The sequence below is a fragment of the Phaethon lepturus genome, unplaced genomic scaffold, assembly GCF_000687285.1.
Source record: "Phaethon lepturus isolate BGI_N335 unplaced genomic scaffold, ASM68728v1 scaffold19673, whole genome shotgun sequence".
Taxonomy (NCBI): Eukaryota; Metazoa; Chordata; class Aves; order Phaethontiformes; family Phaethontidae; genus Phaethon; species Phaethon lepturus.
The window spans coordinates 13,514-35,906 of NW_010529944.1; the positions used below are offsets into that span (position 1 = coordinate 13,514).

General features: G+C 37.5%; 1 protein-coding gene across 1 annotated transcript in view; it reads right to left on the reverse strand.

Moving 5' to 3' along the window:
• Positions 1-21,398, reverse strand: part of PECAM1 (platelet/endothelial cell adhesion molecule 1) — a 32,591-nt gene extending 11,193 nt beyond the window's left edge. The window contains exons 1-14 of the mRNA XM_010284113.1: positions 21,141-21,398; positions 20,977-21,003; positions 18,869-19,162; positions 17,593-17,892; positions 17,243-17,512; positions 16,608-16,868; positions 15,339-15,620; positions 11,422-11,703; positions 10,902-11,009; positions 9,991-10,018; positions 9,449-9,519; positions 8,720-8,776; positions 6,261-6,329; positions 1,222-1,278 (exon numbers count right to left, since the gene is read on the reverse strand). Of these exons, the coding sequence (XP_010282415.1) occupies positions 1,222-1,278; positions 6,261-6,329; positions 8,720-8,776; positions 9,449-9,519; positions 9,991-10,018; positions 10,902-11,009; positions 11,422-11,703; positions 15,339-15,620; positions 16,608-16,868; positions 17,243-17,512; positions 17,593-17,892; positions 18,869-19,162; positions 20,977-21,003; positions 21,141-21,174 (2,140 nt within the window). The 5' untranslated portion in view covers positions 21,175-21,398. The remainder of the gene's footprint in view (positions 1-1,221; positions 1,279-6,260; positions 6,330-8,719; positions 8,777-9,448; positions 9,520-9,990; positions 10,019-10,901; positions 11,010-11,421; positions 11,704-15,338; positions 15,621-16,607; positions 16,869-17,242; positions 17,513-17,592; positions 17,893-18,868; positions 19,163-20,976; positions 21,004-21,140) is intronic.
• Between the last annotated feature and the right edge of the window lie 995 nt (positions 21,399-22,393).

Sequence of the window (22,393 nt, forward strand, 5' to 3'; positions counted from 1 at the left end):
TGCCAGGTAATCCCACATAAAGTGCCTAGTCCTGTTCTTTAGTGTAAAGGATATTCTGCTTTTCACTGCAAGGATGTGAAAAATGCGTACAACATACAGGCTCAGGACCAAGCCAGGAGTCAAGATTCTGAAATTCTGTTCCCAGTGTTGTCACTCTCTAAACACATTGCCTTAAACAAATGACCTAATCCCTCTGTTTATTCAGCTGTAAAATAGAGATAAAAATTGCCTTATAAGTCCTCACAAGGGAAAATTAAGTAATGTTTTCTAAAGTACTTGGAGACCCTCAGGTGAAAGATTCCCTACAAACAGAATACTGTGTTAGAGTGGGTGGGAAATCCCTTATAAAATAGAAAATTAGAAAATTAAAATACAAAGATCAAAAATTTAAAATGGCGCACAACAAACCCAATTGGTAACATGGAAGGGGACAAAACCTGAACAGTGTGCTGCCCTAATATTTACAAACCTAGACTTCCTAACACAAAGACTGGAAAGGAAATCCTTTCTGACTTAGTCTTTGACAAACTATCAAGAAACGCTTATGACCTACTGTCTCTGAACTCATTAGTGCCAGAACATTTATAGACAATAATTGCCAGTAAGCTGCTAATGCCCACATACGAAAGTGTGTGTTACAGGAGGTGGAAGGGTAGAGTGGCTGGCACACACAATCTGAGACTATTTTTTATGGTGCTTAAAACAAAGAACACACCCTAGTGAAGTGATCATATTGCCTTAAAGGTTTTTAGACTTTGTTGTTGGAGGCTTTGTAGATATTTGCTGGGATTATATCCAAAACCAGTGTAATATTTTATAACACCTGGCAAACACACTCAGCTAAGAGGAAAAGTGCTGTTCATGAGCAGGTTGAGATAACACAACATAGCAACCTAATCCCTAACAGGACATGTTCAGGTCCAAATTCAGATCCAGCTGTATGGCCAAACTACTTAGCAGGTACCGTGCAAATGGGCCAATGAAGTAGATGTTACAAATATTAATCTCACTGCATTAAATATCATTGGTTTATGAGAAACCATGAACGTGTTATACAATTCATCAACACCTGTGATTTTGTAGATGCCCTTTGGTACGTTCCTGTGTAACTTGGATCTTTTTTTACAGCATTTATCCTCTAAACTATTCAGTCACAAATTTATCCCTAATCTTGATACAAATGCTTCCTTTATGTGTTTAATTTTTCACTAGCTTACTTACCATTATTAGCTTTTCTGATTTCACTATAAACTGTTTCAGTCCCCTTCTGTACAGGAGCTGGAAAATGTATTGGCACAGAATCAATTTCTTTTCTTTTTTTTTTGTTTGCCTTACGAACAGCTCCTTAAACAAACAGAACACACTGTTTTACTTTCAGAGGAAGCAGTTACATAAGCAGCAATGAGCCTGTAGAGTCTGTATGAAAAAGCAACTACACCCCCCCAAACCCAGACTGTAAGGTTCTCATATAGAGGGAGAGACATCTCTCTCTCGAGATAATTATGAAATAATTATTAATAATTATGATTTCAAATAATTTCAAAAATAATTATGAAAACAGGCTTGCCTTTCTAAATTTGACTTTAACATCCTAATATCTTCTCAACTTAAATTGATACTGCTTTAATTTTACGAAGACATCTACCACTAGACAAGAGTCTCTCTGGATCACTTTGAAGAGCTTCTTCAATTTGTTCTAAGGATTTAGGGATCCTAGACCTGACGAGGTCTATCATTTGGAAGACTAACTACATCCCCTTTTGGCAACTAGCCTGATTAAATTTTATGTGCACAAAAATAACCTAATTTGCTGTTCTCAGGTGGACATAGCAGAAGTGAAGGCTAAGAAGGCTTGTGGAAAGATAGAAAGTAAGGAGAAAAAGCAGACAGAGAAGATTTGTGCCTTCAAGGACACAGCTGGGATACAAATGCAATGTTAGTCTTAGACACACATTTTTCAGACCCTTTGGTTTACAAATAAACCCCTGTAAACCTCTGCTCTTATATGACATGGAAAGCAAAAAGCTCTTCCCATTTTGCTGTCTGGCATCTGCGAAAACCTGTCCACAGAGTTTTGATACTAAACTACAGACACTTACCCCAGGAGGGACGGGGCAAAGCCTTGTCTAAAGGCCTGAAAATAGCAAGAACTCAGTTTTTCTATGGTTGGTGTAAACACAGCTCTGGCTACTAGGAGATTAGAACAATTTCCTTGATTTCTTGCATGGCTGTAGATTAAGAATCCCTGGGTAACTGTAGTAAAGCACAGTGTTCCAGAACTCTGGGCATTTAACACCACTTTCTTCATTTGGTGTAAAGGCTTCTGCAGGCAGAGTCTAGGAGCTCGCTGTTCAAGGATCTCAAAGCATTTTAGAAACACTCATTCATTTCAGTTAAACTGAGTCTCTTAGAAAACCTCAGAATTCTATCAATATCACCTCCAATTTTTGTGGATCCTCAATACACCAAGAAGTTAGATTTTCCTAGTTGAAGTTAAAAAAAAAAAAAAAAAAAAAAAAAGAAAATTGTAGTTCCCTCTCTGCAACAAGCTGGAAAGAAAATTCAAATTTCTGGATACAGTCCTGCACTTTAGCTATTAAAAAAACTCAGAATCAGGACTATTACTGTTCTGCATTGCTCTGAAGAACCTAGGTGTCTCTGGCACCACATTCTAATTTCCCAAACCTAATTTCATTTTTCTTTAATTCTGTTAAGCATCCTTTAAATGTTGGGAGCTAACACAACAGAATTGAGTTGCAAAACTGCTATTAATTTCAAGAACAGTAGGAGTTACACTTCACCGAGTGCCTAATCACAGCTTTCAAACTTGCAGTTTTGGCATGAACTTTCTTCGCAAAATAGTCTGAAGATCTTGAAGCACATCCTTATAGACTATTGCTTACATGATCAATTTAATTTCCAGTGAAGTAAGAAGTAACCTTCTCAGAATTTTAATGAGAGGTAGCTCATCTAATTTTGAACACTTTTTTTTTTTAGCAGATTACAGTCCTAAATCTACTCCTGTTGACTCTGTGGAAAGACTTGGTGGGAGGCATTTCCTTAGCTTGCCTTTTTTTCAGACCCATTTCATTAAATTGTGATATAATGCCACTGCCCATGTTATTTTCTTTGTTAATCTTCCAAAATTCGTCTCAGCACTGAAAAAACGTGCTAGAAGAAATTACTTGGATGATTTCACATTTTATTCCCACAAACTTTATAATGTTGCCACCCTGCAAATAACTAACCAGCTATAAAAATAAAAGAGCGAGCATGTTCTTACTCAGCCATGATTAGCAGATTCTCCCTTCTCCCTTTAGGGATATTTCCTGATCTTACTTTAGCACTGGCCTTTGTTTTTGCTCAGATTAACAATAGAAGTTCTAAATCATTTTGCTGTCTTTTTGCACAACTGAGATTTAGAAAAGATAAGCACTGTATTTTTGTCAAACATATGACCACTGCAAGTATTCTCTAGAATTACCACCTCTTTAAATATCGAATTCCACTATGACTACCCCATATAAGAGCTGGACTGTGTAGCCCTAGCTCTACCTCATATTTCTCTAGCCTCTTCATCCCTACTTCAAAAAGTAGGTATGAAGTTATTCCCACATGGAAGTTTTAAAATAAAGCGGTGAAACTTTGCTTCTAGCAAACTTACCACTATCAATAACACTGTAATGAACCCTGGTTTTTGCTCCTCACACAGAAGCATAGTACACAAAGTTCTTGATGCGCTAGCCTATTCATCACTACACTGTGTTTAAAAGTATTTTAGAAACAACCAGCTAGTGAAGACATGGCTGCAAAACAGGATGAAACCACTGTTTTCAAATATAAGTAGTTCTTTACTGTCAAAGACAAGATGTTCATCCCTCTACAATTATGTAAACTTGTTTTGAGGTGGCATTCAATTATTCCTGATTCCCAACACTGACACAAATGCTACTGTTATAGCTTAGACACTGCAGTATTTATTGCAGTAGTCTTTCACAACACACAAAACATGGTTCTTTTGCTCCCAAGATGAACGTTAGTATTTACACTGACAACAGTGCAGGAGGAACAAATGGTTGGGAAGATAAATTAATTTGAAGTTAGTCCTGAGAAATCAAAGAAATCTAGAGATCCTGAAAAGGCAGAAGGAATCAGACCCTACATGCAGCCTTCTGGATGAGATCTGCCTGCCCAGAGAAAAGGTAAGCATAATATACTTTGTCTTCATTCAGAAAATAGGTGGAATCAAAAGAGGTGCACTAGGTATTTGGAGCTAGGCGATAATCTGAAAGGTCTGTTCCCTAAGAAGGACTGGTCATAACCCACAGACAGACATGAAAGAATATTATTATTTGAAGCAAAACTTGTACAGTAACATCAACGTGGCAGAAGTGTTGGTGGCAGTCCTATGGCTGAATTATTTTTGTGGGTGTACATGATTATTACAAGGGTACATAAAGAAACTTGGCTTTGCTTCTCTTTTCCCAAGAATAAATCTCATCCAGTTCTCATTGTGATAGGCAGTGCAGAGCTGAAAGAATTAATCTTGCAACTTGGTTTCACATAACTCCTGCCATTTAAGCAGCATCCTCAAGATGCTCTGAAAGATTAACACATTAAATACTTGCAGCGCAGTTGCTATTTATGTAACCACGGCATGCATTTGCTAAGCATTCACTTGTGCCCTGGGTGCAAAAAAAGAAATAGATTGGGGAGCTACCATGTCGCAATAGACTTGAAGCATATATAGAATCAATTAATGTTCTGTATGTCATACATAGGTTTGCAACATGAGACAGCATTCAGTTAAAATAATCTGATGTCATTTACACACTACCTTTTAAATATTGTTTTGCAGTTTGCAGCTTAATGGGATTCAGTCTACATAGCATGGATACTATCTTATTACTCAGTCTGCTATACTGGAATAGTGTTATATATCAGAAATGGGATGAAAAGGCTATTTTTAGAGATGCTGATCTTGCATATAATAGGGCTTTTAATTTAAATAATCATGCATTAGCATATTTTTACCATTCTACACCATTTATTGCATAGTGCAACCTCAGAAACAGTTGGAACGATTAAGTATTAGCCCTATTCTGGAAAAGGGTACAACAACTATGGTGTCTCAGTACAGAATTTAGCAGAGGTACATAAATAGCATGCTTAGAACACAGGGAAAACTCTGATGAATTATACCAGCAAGTGAAAACAGAGAAAGAATATGAGGACTGGATGTTCTGGGAGAGCTTTGCTGCCAAGCTTGAAGGGTGAGCACTTTCACCCAAACATCTGTATTACTAACTAAACAATCCTGACTTTGGTCTCTGAAATAACTTGAGTGGTCCTTCCTACCAGGAAAAGCAAATTTATCCATTTCTTTATCAGTCTGTGTCTCATTCAGCTTCAGCTAAAGCAGAAAAGCTAGAGCATAGCATAAATGTCTCCCCTGGGTTTTATTCACTCTTAGCTACTTGACACTTTTTTAAAATTTCTGAAAGATTTAACAGCTTTCAACACAAGGGTATAATGATATCCCAGGTCTCCAGATGACACAGAATGATTGAAGTGTGCATTTGGGTGTTGAGAATAAATTGCAGTGGATATTTCTCCTTCAAGGTTGCAGAAAAATGTATTTTAGCATCATGCTATGAGGTCTGGTTACTGTTACCATAGAACTGTGAAAGTAGGAGGCTAAAGTTATCTGGGCACTGATATTCTCATTTCTCTGTTCGATGTGCCACAAAATCCAGGATGGTCTCCAGACTGAGACTAAATCTATGCTGGTCTCTCTTCCTTCTGTATCACAACTGAATTACAGCATTGACCCTTCAACCAGCTCCCTTCTAAAGAGAGGAAATTCCACTGCTTGCTGTTCTCTCCATTTTCCTACCCTGCAGCTAGCCTCAAATGGCTGTCAATGAATTTGGACTCCATTAAAGTGATGATTCACAGCAGGCTGCCTTCTGCTCAGAGCCATAGCTCCAGCTGGGAGCCCTGCTCTGCACAGACCTCATGCGGATGGGAAGGGCAAGTGCACAAGAGAATCCCAGGGGAGGAAGGCTGGCAATGAACAGCAGTATGGCTGCCACAGCATCATCTAGATTAAGGAGCTCTACCGGCATGAAACTGTCATGCACACAAAGCACAACCTGCTGTTACTTTCACAGGTGCCAACATCAAATCAGCGTCAGGGAGTAACAAGATGCCCAGAGTTGCTCCCAAAACATAACCATAGAGGCCAGACAGATTATTACCTCTGTGAGGATCAAGCGTTGATACTTCAACTTCAGTGTACTCCACCTCAGCACCCTCAAGGTCAGGTCCTGCCCCAAAAATATCAAGAAGATGTTTCTTTGTAGAACTGTATGCTTCATTTGAGCTGTGGGCCTGATCCTGCTGCCACTGAAATTAATGGACAAGTACTCATTGATTTTGATAGGTGCAGGATCAGGCCCTACTTATGGCAGATGTGAGTTACTCTTGCTAAGAGTTGTAAGGCCAACCCATTCCTAAGGGTCACCCCAATCTGAAAGGCAGTAGACAAACTCAAGCCAGATTTCTGAAACTATGAGACGTGCAAATTGTGCCTAAATTCTTACTTTCAATTTAACACCTTCAAAAGTGGCACAACACAAATGGAGCAGGGAATTATCTGAGACTCTCCCATATTCCTGCTCCAGCTCCTCTCTTCTCTTCTATTTCTCTCCCTGCCATTACTTCTTCCTCCTTTTCTATGGCTGCTATGGCAGGACACTTCCCATTCTCCACTTCCCTCACATTTAAAGCTTTCCCTAAGTCTTTCATGGCCTCCCTCATCACCTCTCATACTCTCAATTTCTGCTCTGACAATAAGCAATTTCATCACTTTTCTCTCATGTTGCCCTTCAAACTCTCCATAGAACACCTACAATGGCGACCCATCTTCCTCCTCAAAATGCTCCTCTGCCACAATGCCCACAGAAATCCTGACAACAATTAGACACCTAATTTACTAAGACTACTGGCTGACAAGTACTGGCTACCTAGACACAACACACACAAGAAACAGCTGTTGCTTCCTACTCTGTCTTTTCCTTAGGGTGGAGATGGTTTTCTACTAGATTTCTGTAAAAGTTGGAAGGAACTACAACAGTCATCCAGACTGGAATCCTGCAGAACTGCTTGTGGATTTTCTAGAACAGAAATTGGAGAAAGATCTAATAATTAGAACAGCAAAGTTTTGGAAAGCCTTCCAGTAGCATTGGTGAGAGAAGAAAAGAAAAAAAAAAAGCTGAACAAAACAAAATGTTTAAGGTGGCATATTAGTTAATAACAAAGTTTAAATGACATGCTTCCTAGAATAGGCAGTGATTTTGAAGGATCAATACAGCCTTATGTTCCTATGTTTCTGCTGTCTGTGTGTTTTACATGAGAACATCTCGCTAGTTCTAATTTGACTTATTCAGGCCACAATGGAATATCTTCCATTCACCTACTATAAGCTCCGCCCTTTTGCTTGCTGAAGTAAAAGCTATTGTCACACAAATGCAGAATAGATAGTGTTATTTTAGAGGTATATAAATAACAGACTTGTTTTTCACATCTGGTAGAGAGATCTGCAATAGCCTAGTTAGTTTAAACGAAGCTGCCCAATCCACAGTAGGTAAGGATTGAATCCATTTATTTGTCACACATGCAGATCATTAGAACAAAGCCCATTTCATCTGAAATAGGCAGGATAGAATGGAAAAAGCAAGAGCTATTGCACTAGAGTTTCCAAAGGTTGTTTCCAAGTTTTCCTGTCAAATTAACTTAGTGCAGCACCCTTCTCTTAGTTTTGTGGTACAATGCTGCCCTGACACTCAGAATTGCACCAAAGAATTATCAGTTAGAAATTCCTGCCACCTATCTTGCATACAGGCTTATGCAGGAGTCTAGTTCCATGCTCTGGATTAATTTTATCTTAACTTTGATCTTTAGTTACACTAGATGCCTTTCCAACTATCTTTCAACTCATGGTCCAATAGACAACCAAGTCAAAACGTACTATAAGCCATCAGAAATTGCATCTAACCCATGAGAATACTTTCACATCAATATAAAACAAAAATATATGGGACAAAGTATGCTTTCAGATAGCAATACCCACATATTTAAGTACTATTATTTGACTAAGTATCTTAAAAATACCAGTCTTGAAGAATACAATGTACTAGATGATGAAGTACTTGATGACATGTTTTAATGAAAAAAAAGAATATATAGCCCACATGGTATCTCAAGGTATTTGGCAGGTTATTTTATTCAGATTTCATAGCAGATTATTCTTAGGTTTAATGCTTAAATATTTCAAGATCTTCAGAAATAAAGAAAAGACAGAGAAGTAAAAGGTGCAGAAGTCTGTAGGAAAGTTTTTTTAAAAAAAGTTCTGAGTATTTCTTGTATAGAACTTAAAATTTTGAGTCTAAGTTGTATTTTTATACCATCCTTCATTACATGGCCTGGAATCCAGCATAACTAATTACACTTCATAATGCAGTTGGTAAATGGGTTCTATCATTGTCATTTTGCATGTAAGGAAAAAGAACTAAGCTCAGCAAAGGAAAGAGTCTTCCTCACTATCAAAGAGAAAAAGGAAAGGACTGGACCTATCAAATCCTGACTGCTACCATTAGAAAAACATCAAAACTTTCAGTCATAAAATAATTTTAAAATCCATTAAGTATGAAATTACCTTTACTATCATCTGTGGATTTCATGTGATTTTCACTATCTTCAATGTAACCTGACCCTAAAATATTAAAGCAAAATTTGAGCTGACAAAATAATTATAGTCAATCAAATAAATGAGTTACACAGCTGCAACTCCTATTGTCATTATGTTTATTTACATATGAGAAGTTCTACTTTTAGATTCACACCCAAGACATTCATATAACACAGGTGGGAAGAATGTGACTTTTTAAACGATCAGCTAAAAAAACACCCAAGGGGTAACTTTGTTTATATCAGGTGCTCTAAACAACATGTCCACCTATCTTTGTAAAGTGCATTCACATCCTGAAATGAAAGGTGCCCAGTCACGGCACGTTAACATTGCTATACTGTGGCCACATCACAGGACCAAGTGCCACAACTCAAATTCCCTCTCTGAAATAATTTTCTTGCAGTTGTGTCAAAACCAGAAATTTTCTTTTACCATGATTTCTCTATCTGTAATATTGTTAACTGATTGCCTGGTAGAAGTGTCTGAGCAGACTTATAAACCAATCTTTATATGACACGCTCATAAAAAACTGTACCAAGACAAAATGATAGAAGATACTTGGGAGAATGTTATTGGTATTCCTCTGTATTCCAGAAACACTGGGCCCTATCGAAACAACAACCATTTAAGTCCAAAACTTTAAATGAATGTTTAATAAAGCCAACTCACTAATAGTCTTACAGCAAAATATCCTACCTGAATAGTAGTCTCCATCATTATGCTGTCTTGTCAGTTTTTCATTTGTCAAGTTTGTAGCCAAGGCAGGACTGAAAAGCAAACCAATAAAAGTTGATGTAATTATCCAAAACCAGTCAATAAAAACAACAACATGATGATATGCAAAGATCAGTCATTTTCTATGCTGACTACCAATTCTTAACTATTGAAACTAATGAAAATTTTGCCTTTGTCTTTAATAGAAGCAAAAGCAAACTTTAACATCAAAAATGGTCCCTTTTGCATTATGCTTCTCTAAGACGTCTATATTTTTAGTTTCATATCTAAATGCATTCAAATGTAGGCCTGACATTCTTCTATTTCTCTTAGCTGGCCTTTTTCTTTCTATTTTTAGAGTATTTCCTCATCCTGTTGTTGTGTTAGCAGGTGGTACATGAAGCACAACCATCCATTGTCTGCAGGTGTGTGCCATAATAAACTATATTCATATGGTGGAAGGCCTCCAGCCCTTTTCATTTCACAGAAGTACTTCACCATCACCATAAAGCAAGCCATCTTACCCAGACATCTCCATGGATGGTCCTTTAGCTTGACAGAGAAAAATAAAAGCATCTATTAATAGACTGCACAAGTAAAAGAATTTAAAAGTAAAAATCAAAACAAAAATATAGTGATTATCTACCCAAGTCAGAATAATTTCTCTTGGCTATCACATAATTAATTACCTAGTGTCTTACATTCTGTTTATCACCCAGGTCCCTTAAATTTAGGTTTCACAGAGAACTTAAGATTGCAAACCCTAGACTTTAGTCTGGCCAATTTAAGGAGTCTGGGACATCCAGATACTCCAAATTTTCCCAAATATTTTGCAATGTACTACATATCACAGGATTTTAACTTAATGCAGATTTACTTATTTTCTGAAAAAACAAGATCTGAAAGAATACCTTCATGATAAAAGACAAACCCCTAAGTGAAATTTTATTACAGTGTGGGGAGAAAACAACCACCCCACAATCTAATAATCTTAAATTTGTTTCATGAGGACTGGAGAAATAGCTCAATTACACCCTAGCTGGGACCCCAAATCAAATTGTCACAGGTCTATAAGGGATCAAAAAACTCCTCAGGCCCTGTCTGCCTTTACATTGCACAGGACTGAATTGTAGACCTAGGACTGCATCAGAACAGTGCAATTCTGGCCTAACTCCAAGAACGTTTGCTTCACCAGTGCCTTCCCAGCACCATTAGTTAGATGCTCCCATTCTGCCTAATGTACTTGGAAAGCTTCAGCACACTTACAGCTTAATTTGGGCCACCTGACATTTTAAAGCAGATTTTTAGTTTTTTAAAACTGTATTTACTCATCTCCTGAATCTTCACCCTCACAAGCCTTTGCTTCTGACACAAATGCAAGTTTTTAACTGTAATATATTCATCACCAAAGAAATAGAAGGGAACCATTCATTACCCTTTTTCTTCTTACACAAAAACCACCATAAAGTGAGAGTTACTGCTCCTGCAATAGGTATTAGGACAAATGCAGCAATGACTCCTTTCTGCCAAGCCGCTAAGATGACTGGAAAAAAGACAGACATGTTTAAGAGAGTACGTGCAGTGACAGGTCATAATTACCAACTTCTGCAGTTCCTGACCTTTCATTTTACTACAAATTGGCCTTCTCACACACTGGGGGAGAACTTTAAGGAGACACGCATGCAAAGTTCACTGGTGAGCCTCTCCCTCGTGACCGAAAACTCAATACAACAGGTTGCTTCCAGCTTGCATCTGGCTCTTTTGGCTTTTGAGTATCCCTTAAATTTTTCTATGTAAGTTAAACAATCTCTGTTTATAATTGGATCTCTCTGTTTAACTTCTGACAGTGGTGGAACAAAAACAAGTGAGGGAGTTATACTTAGTAACATCCCAGATAACATGACCTCACCTGCCACGATGACATAGTATGCAGCTTATCATAAAAGTTAGCTTACCACTGATGGTTATCGGAAGGCTTTTCACATCCACATTAGCTCGATTAGAAGCCATGCAGTAATATGTCCCCGTGTCCTGCCTATTCATTGCTTCCTTGCGCCACAGAACTCTGTCTGCATTTTCATTTTTTTCAAATAAAAGAACTTCACGATCAGTTTTTCTAAAAATCCTGAAGAGGATTGGCCAAGATCCTTCTTTCACAGAGCAAAGAAAAGTAGTATCACTGCCATCTTCCACTTCTCCATACGGAGTACTACCCAAGCTGGCATTCTTGATTGGTACTACACAGGAAGGCACAAAGAAAACAAATATTAGCACTATTAGAAGTAACTTTTATGATAAAATATTGTACTGTAGAAATACTTGCTTTAATGCCATTTTCCTTAGTTAAACAGCAGCTAAATACACAGCATTAATCTGAACAGTCTCTGCCAGACAGCATCCTCTAGTAAATATTTTTATACACGCAGAAATAGAGAGGGCACTATAAAGAAACAAATCAGACACAGAAGGAAACTATATCCATTCAGCAGAAGTCAGTCAACCTCTTTTCTTAAACTCCTTTGGATGCCCCTCCAGGCCCCAATCTACAAATTATTTAATTTTCAGAAATAATAAACTCAGCAGTTCGATAGTGTAAATAATTATAGCTCAATTTATGTAGCTATGCTACATAATTAGTAGCATAGTTATGTAGAGTTACGCCATTTTATGCTAGCTGTGTTATATATGTCTTGTAACATTTAATATACAATAGTGAATATCAGCAGATAACAGATCAAGTTCTTCAAAGGTATAAGCAAGTTCCAAATTCTAATGATTACAGAATACAGCAAACACAATGAGAGAAGTTAGTTTGCATTTGAACAAGTTGTAAGAATACCCACAGCCAAAACACAGTTTTTAAGTTTGCTGTTTTACAAATTAAGTATATTAGCATACACAGAGCTAGTGTAGGAGCAGATGAGCATCAGCACTTATAACTACACAGGGAAAAAAATGTACGTACATTCTGTGATGCAAGGCATGTAGAATGTTAGTAGCTTCACAAAATGTTTGGGATATGAAGCATCTGTTTTGCTAAAAATCGCTAAAGAAAATGTCTCTGGAAGTATTACAAATGTGTTCGGGGCAGGGTCATGGATAACATGAGGCAGATGTAAAGGAGGAGTCATTAAGGCAACACTGGTACAGAAGGAGAAGGAGGAAACCAAATCTGGCATGAAAAGATGCTAGTCATGAAAGCTGTATTTGTACTAGATAGGAAGCAGGAAGCAGATTTAGATACAAGACACGGGTTACTACAACTGATCCCATGATAGAGAGGATTGCTCTATGAAACATGAGTCTTTTTTCAGATCTGGTACAGACAGAAAGGATGGAACACAGAGAATTTGAAGCCGCCACCCCAGAAATGGTGGACTGCAGAAGATTGGCTCACCAGGCTCCAAAACGTGACTTCCTATTCAGAATTTCCAAATGGTGTCGCAATATATCCTGAACCACTCTCTGAATATCACTGAACACACATCCGAGCTCTAGCAGCTGGGATGCACTGGTTCCAGCAAAGAAATACCCACTTGTTAATGGGCTAAGATTATGCTTCGTATTTGTTTATTTGTTACTTGTTATTTCAAATTACCTTGACTTTAAGTCTCACTGGATAAATCCCTTCAGAGTTATCATTCAGCTTCTCTCTAGTGTTAGCAAAGCATACCCTGGTGGAACTAGTGAATTTAAGGTGTGGTCCTACTTCTATAGTCTAGGCAAATGCAAATACTGTATTAAAAGACCTGTTTGGGGACTCAGAGTGGAGAGCATGTCCTTCACCTGCGCAATAATCCAACTGACTCAGAAGAAATGCAACAACTCTGGATGTATCTGTTCTAGTCATATACAACTGAATGTCAAAACTCAGGAAGAAACCAGCCTGTTAACCACAAGTTCACCTTATTAAAACCAACACAATTTGGGTTCAAGCCAGGACACAAAACTGCAAACTCCTTGGCAGAGAGAGATACTCTCTTCTTTTCGATAGGTCAAGAACAGACTTCTGCTCTGGTCCTGGACTACTTTGCTGTAATCAGGTTAGGTAAATCTAAAACACTGCTGATATATTCAGGAAAAGTAGCAAGGATCCAAGGATATGGGGATAGACTAGATGACCTTTAAAGGTCCCTTCCAACCCAAACTATTCTATGATGCTATGATATGGTTAAAATGTCTCTCCAAATGGATCCTCCAATCCACCAATTCCCGTACTTACAGTTCCAAAGAACACTATTTTTTCCAATAGCTGTATGCAATTTCTATCTGCTCAAATGACACCAACAGAGATGTCAACAACATGCATAGGATACATAGCTGTACTTATCTTTCACCACATATTGCTGAACCACTACCAAAATAGTCAAATTTTTTACAACATCAGATTGACCTAACTGAACAGCTCTGAACCAAGTAACATAGGGGCGACACTACTGAGCAATCAAACATTTTGAAGATGTCACGGGCAAATCATTATTTTGTTTAATAAAAGGTCAATACCTACAATTAGTTGGTTCCTTCTGTAGATTCAGAATATTCTCAAGTCCTCCAGGAGCAGCAGCACAAACAATGCTTTATTTCCACTTGGGTAGGAGACTATTATTTCTGCTCTCCTCATTCAATATTAAAGATCAACTCCAACAAGAAAGTATCTGTCAACATGAAGCCTGCAACTGTTAGGGACCTTCATCTAGTGCAAAAGGCTTCATTTTGTCTCCTCAAACAGGTAACTCTGTTCTCTACAATTCAAGGTCCAATAAATTTTCAAATTAAATTCAAGCTCCAATACATATCTTGGGTACAGGATATCCAAGAAACTTCCTTATGCCCTATGGCAAAACCTATTGTTAACAAATAAGTTCTTTGGGCACACAGGGAACTGCCTGTGATGGTGACAGAACATACCTAAATCAGTGACAGAATGATCTTGAGCCAAACCTTCAAACCTCTAGGATCGAAACCAGGAACTGGCACATTAAACCTCACTACCATTTGCTCTGAGTGCACCAAACAAATCTACAGAAACACAGTATACTGGTGAAAAAATCCTACCAAGACAAGATGCTCTCTTACATGGGTAATGACAAGGAAAACCCACATGCACATGTTTTAAGAGTTCTCAGCCCTGACACCAGTCTTATGTGGCCTACTGCAGAATTATTATGTACTTATATTCCTCTTCATATCTGCCAATAGCACACTTGTAAATCAAAGCTTTTTCACTTGCATTCCCGTTCTTGGAGTACTGTTCAGATTCCCAGCATATATCAGACGTCATGCTATCTTCTGTGGACTTGCCTTCTTAAAGCTTCAACTACCAACAATGGGCAGAGGAATTTTCCCTTTCTACTTCATGCATATTTGTAGATCAGAGATTTTGTTCATATACAGTAACTCCTACTTGCTAGTAAGGCATAATAATAGACTGACTTTCAGAGCTACTTAGCAACTGCAGCTTCTGGTGTGGAACATATGCTCAGTGCCTCTTGAAAGTTGCAACTAACAACAGAGGTATTTAGGGAGATTATTAAAAGTGCGGATTTACATCTTTTACCAGGAATCTAGCTAGCTCAGTTCTTTTAGTGAGTAACATCATAGACTAACTCCAATATTATTATGTATACATTTAATCCAGTCCTATGAAAATCAAACACAAAGATCAACTCAGTGGTAGTTAACTTGATTGAGGTTACTATCAGGATTTTTACTTCAGTGACAAATGATCTGTGATACAGATCTCCGACTATTTTTAATTCAAGGGAGCAAAAATTGATAAACGTTTCGCATCCCTTTTGCTCAGTCCATCATTCGCTGCTACGGTTTCAAAAATCAAAATATTACATTAGACAATTAAAATAAACAAACTTACCTATTACTGTGATGTTTAGAATATTGCTAGTCTTCATACCACTGGAGTGATTATTTCTAGCATCACATTTGTATCCTCTTTTGTCATTTTGTCTAATATTTTCATCCAAGAACGTAGCATATGTGTCATTAATTACTGTTTTCTTAACTTCATTTCCTTTGTAGAATGTGAATGTTATTGGTGGCGTTCCCATCACTGAACGACAGATTAACCGTAGAGGCTTCCCTAACACCACCTCTGGTAAACCACTGACAACGGAAAGACTTGGCTTGGAAACTGGAGCTAAAAGGGGAGTAAAAGAAAAAAATGTTGCAAATTACACTGCATAAGGCTGAAAGATACAATATTATTTTATTTAAAACATATAAATATATCATATTTAGCTAGTTTCCACACACAGCCTATATTGAGAAGCTCTTCTTCATTGATAGACTGGAAGCAGGGGGTTGACTTGAACAAAACAAAAACATAGATAATAAAACATATATGACTTAGACTAAAATCGCATACAAGGAGAATGTAAAGGAAACCAAAAAAAGGATCAGTGACACAGCTGTGGATCATCCAAACTCCAGAACTAGCTCTGATCCAAGGAGTAAGTCTGTAGAGCAAAAATATATGCAAGTACCATTGCATGTATTACCTGAGATGGATCCTGCAGTACCTAATCAGGGACCTCTGTTTCTGCAGCACACCGAATCACAACCCAGTTAATCCCCCTTTACAGACTTGAGGACCAGCTGTGGTTGTTCCATGAGAGGGAAGGAAACTAGGGTGTTTATAACTAGTGTGCTGGTGAGAGGGTTGTATTGATAGCAAAAAACTTGGCTTTTCTGGAGTAGAGGTATCCAGATGATCTCTCATGGCTTTCTGCCTGGAGGGCCAGGGAGAGAGATTCAAGGCAGACACTGACAAACTTTCAGATCAAACTGATGAGTAAAAGGTTTGCAGAACATTTCCAGATCCTGCAAATGGTAATGAATCAGTTTATCTGGCACCTAGCAGAATCAAGGGAACAGAAGGAAGACATGCTAACTTCCAAGGGCCAGCACTGAAAAAGTCTGACTTGATTAGATCATGATAGGCCAAATCCTCTACAGCTGAAGATTACAAGCACATCCCACAGAAATTAATATTGCAGGAACTAACAGAGACCATTCTAGTTCATGAACTAGATACTGATTCTGTAAATAGATGTGGGTTTTTATAAGCTTACAGTGTTGATTTTTTCCCCCCACCATTGGGTTCTAAGCCTCTGTATCAACTCACCATAAACATTTATCCTTACAGGTTTGCTCTCCTTGACTATTCCTTTTACTTCAGCTTTACAGATATAGGATCCAGTATCATTCACATTGACCCTCATTGTTAAGTTTCTAGAATTTTTCAGCGAGATGTCTCCATTTGAATTTTTCCGTAATATAGAGAAGTTAGCTTTCCGAAAACCACTAATGCTGCAACTCAAAGTTAGTTCTTTATTTTCATCCAGCTTACTCATAGAAGCAGTCAATATTGGCTTGGGGAATAACTCTGCAAGATAAAAAGAGAATAAACTCATTCACATCAAGCCTAAAAGAATTATAAATACCTATCTCAAAGTATACAGAATGAAGGATATACTGAAAGTTTACAATCATGTTATTTTAATATAATAATATTTTCAGGGAAAACAGAAACTTAGCAATCACTTGAGACCACTTCTCAAATGTGTTATTTTAAAATATTATTTTAGTTGGAAAGTATTGTCAGGCAAAAATCAGAAACCAAAATCTAAATCTAAATTGCCTTAACTCAGGGAAAATTTATACTTGGGTCTGGAGGTTACACTTGGATCTTGAGTTCTACCAAATTTAAGTTTAAATATTAATCCATTGAGTAAAATCTAAGATGAACAGAGGTGTTACCTGCTACAACAATATTCAGTTTGGTGGTTTTAGATGCTCTCCCCTGCTCCACCTTACACAGGTATTCACCACTGTCCTCTAGAGTCGCTACTGTAGAGTATTTCAAAAGTTTCTCATCTCGTACACTGTTCAATATTGTTTTGTTTTTCTGCAGTATGATTTCAATGTCACGCATTCGGGCTACCACAGTTGAGCATTCAAACTGTATTCTGTCTCCTTCTGTAATATTACTTGAGGGCTTGGCATTCAGAGTAGGCTTTATAAATGGTTCTGCAAGAGAACACATACAAACTCAGGACCCACCTTCTTAATTATAGCAAGCAAAGAAATGTAAAAGCTAAGCAACTTACCCCTGACTGTAACAAGTGTTTTGTTGCTGTGTTCTGAGCTTTCAAATTCGAGTTTTACATTTCTCCTACCAAAGCAATCAAATTGTAAAATATTATCTCCCTCTTCAACAGAAAATTCCACTACAGAAAAATTTCTGTATGGTTCAAATACATGTTTTTCTTTAGGTGTTGAATTCATCTTTATCTTCCGGAAAAAGAAATGTAAAGGGGGTACTTCTTCTGGCAACTCACAACGTAATTTTACAACTTCACCTTCTAAAACTTCTTTTTTCTCAGCAGTCAGGATTGGCTTGGTCATTCCTTAAAACAGAAAACAAGAAAATAAATAGCACATGACATAATTCTGAAATAAACACTATCTCTGATGACTATGGTAGTGATTTATGCTAATGAACAGATGCAAATAATTTGCAAGAACTAATCTTTCGAAGACAGTTCCTTTGATGTGTGGGTGCATGCCAAGGCACCTTCAGAAGAACAAAATGTCCCCCAAGAGGGTAATACAATCTTGATGCAACATGTGAAGTATGAAACCTGCTGCTTTGAAGCTAAGACTGTGTCCTCCTCAGTATTTCCTAGTGCCACTCAGACATAAGCAAGAGAAGAAACTAAATGCCATCTCAACTTCTGTACCTAGAGTTGCAGGCCTCTGAAGAAAAGTTACAGGCCCTGCACAACTCTATTTAATGCTGAACAAGTTCTTTCCAAGTTGCTTTTCCAAGGGGAATAAGGTCACTTAAGATAAGTGACAATAAGACCACATGGCTAGAAAGAGTATAGATAGAGGTGGCTGCTGTTCTCATAAGAGATGAAAGAACAGACTAATATAATACTTTCTACAAAAGTAGTCCACAGTTGATCCTAGCTTTGGCAATGGGTATCACAAGATGAGAATCTCTGTACTCCCAGCTTTTCCAGTAATCTAGCCCTTTCTCCCACGCTCATCATATTTATGATCTATAGGCACAAGCTTTCACAAATACTACTTTCTCTAGTCTAGGGAACAGGGGCTCAGGACAGAGCGGGTGGTGGCACAGGAGGCACAGATTGCATTCCTGACTATCACTGATCTACCGTGTAGACTTAGGATAGTGATTTCACTTTCGTGCCTTAACGTGAGGATTTAGTACTAAGCTCTTGTAAAGCACTGTGGGATGTCTATGGACAAAAAACACTTTGCAAGATATCCTATTTAGCACTGACTATTATTACTTCCCCTGGAAGGTTGTTCTCTTTTTGTATCTTAGAAAACTGCCGCGTTTGAAGGAATACTCACCTGTTACCCAAATATGTAAGGAGTTACTAGATCTTGTCTTTCCACCTGCTTCCACAGTACATTCATAATCTCCTGTATCTGAAGATCTAGCCATAGGTATTTCATACTGTGCATCTCCTTTGTCTGATACAGTCATGAACACAAGCTTGCCATCCTTAAAAATTGTAAAATTATGCTTCAGCTGGAAATCAGTACTTTTGCTAATATCAGCATGGCAGACAATTGACATAGGAGCTCCATTCTTTACTTTGACAGATGGCTGAACCTTGATTTCAACTGTGTTGAAAGTAAAAACTTGATGGAAAAAAAAAAATTATATTTTCAATTAGTCCAACATAATACTGTTATCTCAAGCTGCTACCTGTTAATCACAAAAATCAATTTGTTGTACTCTAGTAGTAAGTGTTACAATTTTTGTCGTCAGACCTCACAGATGTTCACAGTGGTAGCAGCTTTACCTTCCATTGCACAGATATACTAGAGGCAACTACTGATTGTCACAGCACACACTGTCCATCTGCTCAGTTTTTGCTTTGGGGGACTGACAGAATCATTGATTTGGCCATTCTCATGGACAAATCTACTAAATTCCCTGGAAGACACAGAGGACACTGTAGTAGGTTTGCAGCTACTTTTTGATTTTCCTTATTTCTCATGGTTTGTTGTCTTGAACTCTACTTGGCAGGAGATCTGCGAGGTGAACAAAGTTTTGTATTTATACTTGTCTGAAAAATGATAGTAAAACCCTGCTTAGAATTGTATTAAACCCCGAGCCAATTCATCCCTAGGTGATTAGCAGAAATTACTGGAATTATCCTAGTATTTTTTATCTGACAGTAAGGTTAGAGTTACATCATTCAGCAAATTCCACTTTAAACATGTAACTCACAAGCTTGGGATAATCTTAAATCTCTAGTTTAGGATAACTAGAGTGTAACAGGAGATATTTGGGTTCAAGTTCTGCAAGCAAATACATACATGCCTAAATTGTTGGCAGTCCAGCAATCATACTCTCGAGAGTCCTTAGCAATCAGACCCTGATTAATTCAAATATGGAATCATATGCAGAAGCAATACTTTCAGCTAATTTAGAATTTACATATGTTGGTCCCTGAAAAAATATACTGAATACAATATTCCTATTTAAAAAAATTTAAAATTTACAAGCACTTCAAGAAATTAGGTTTGTAAGAGCATTTATATCGTGCTTCTGTGTTTATAACCATAGCAATGATAGATAATTTGTAGCTTAACATAATTATTAGAATCTTAGTATAATTAATATTTTTATTCACACACCTAGATGAACAAGTATAGAGAAAGATTTATGAGTTCGTTCCCTTTTCCTTCCTTTAGAACTTACAGCTTTTGGGTATGCCCACTTTGCCCAGGATTTGTATTAGAAATTTGCTACTAGAACAGGAAAACTTTCCTGCATCCATAGAAGTTGCCTGCTATGTACACTTACCAGCTATTTATAACTGTCCTTGCTAGAGAGAGTTTTGGGCATAAACCCAATGCAAAAATTGGTTGGGTTTTTTTTTGTGTGTGAACAGACTACATGACACCAAGAAGCAAACATTTCTCCTCAGTAATGGAAAAAAGGAAGTATGCAGAGTGAACATGCTGGAAGTCAGCAACATGATAACGTAAAAAGTAAATGCATTCCTTTCAGAACACAAGTTCTGTACTCTGCTCAGACATGATCTTTTCTTTTGCAAGAAAAAGAGCAAGGGAGAGTGCCCGTAAATTATGTTCTATAATTTTATCCTACCTCCTTGCTTGTGGGCATGAGAAGGTTTTTTAAAGACCAAAAAAAAATTACTAATTAAATTTCCTCTCCTGTCTCTTCTCTGGTATGCCTGAGTAAAGTTAATTACTCTAGGAAAGATTTCACCAAAACATTTGTTAAAGTATGAGCACCACATCTCTCATTTAAACACCATACCAAGTAATACCTTGCTTTTTACATGGCCAAATTTCATACTGAGCTATAGTACAGCAAATCCAGATAAACTCTGTTATGGATGCACACCAACAACTGAGGAATTAGTTAAATTATGTATTTTAAATGTGTACATGAAAAAAAAAAAACTATCATTACCTACCTCTCTCCTGAGTGTAAAGTTCTGAACCTGGAAAAAATGAAAAGAAATGTTATTTTCAAATCTTACAGATTGAGGGACAGTAATGGGAAACAGTAAAAAGCCCCAACAAACCCCAGACAAATAAGAAACACGTATCCACCCAGATATTTATTTATTAAACTTACATTGCAAGAAAATCACCAGAAGAGCAAGATACATCTCGTTCCTGAAGAACAGACACTTAATTCCAAAATAAAACAATATTCATCATCAGAGGTGATGCCTCCAGGTACCAAAAACAGGTTATGTTTTTCTCTGTTGTTGTTTTATGGAAACGGATTAAATTTTGCCATTAAAATGTTTAAGTTTTCCCAAATCTTCAAGAGAAACTGGCTAGATCAAGTAATCGTTCCCATTACTGGAAACTGGAAATGGCAAACAATGAGAATCTATCTGCTGCTCACAGGCAGATTACTGTTCAGGAAGTGACTGGACTTTTCCTGAGGGCGCCACCAAATGCATTTGCTTTGTTTAATTTCTTAAGGTGTATTAAAAAAACAAGACGTTCCAATGACATTTATCCTGCAGTTCCTGTCAATATGGGTATTTTTAAGTCACAATTAACCATTTACGAACACAAATTACCTTTGCTATTTGAACTCAGCAGATCCTTGAGCAAATACTTCCCTTCATTCTGACATGGAGAACACTTTCAGAGAATACATGTACACAACTATTCATTTTCACCCTTAACCTCTGTTTCTAGGTCTCTCGCCTTTGCTGTGGCAAAGAACAGTTTTACTGTAGGGTGCACAATAAATGCAAATTATCTCAGAAACCATAGCTACTGTTGTGTTAGACTAGCATATTGACAAGCGAACCTCTCATACTACCATCATATATCAAAAACACAGAACTGCGCAAGACACTATTTTATCTAGTTAGGACACTGCAAAATATACACAATCATAAAACTTAAATCCCAGAAGAAAAGAACTGGTTGGAGTTTTATTTCTCAGCAGAAATCTGAAGCAGCACTGGCACAATCTGAAATAGAGAATACTCTGGAGCAAGAGTTAAATCTGCTAGTAGCTTGACACTGTTTGAATTCAGGTATCCCTGAGAGATCTTCTGACCTTTTCTGTGTTGTTTAATTTTTTGCAGTGGTATAAGTAGCCTGACAATATGACAGCCAATGTGAAATCAGGGATGATTAATTCTGCATACAAAACACTGAAAGCAGAAATTGAGCAAATATGATCAGAAGAGGAGGAAATGTTGCAAGACAGTTCCACTTCATCATTTTGCCCTCAGTTTCCACTGGTGTAAATGTCTGCCTAAGATACACTAAGGAACTGATGTAAAATTCAGAACACTTGAATTACTTAACTTCCTTTAGCAAAATGGAGGGTTTTTTTTCTGATTATGGACAAAAGCC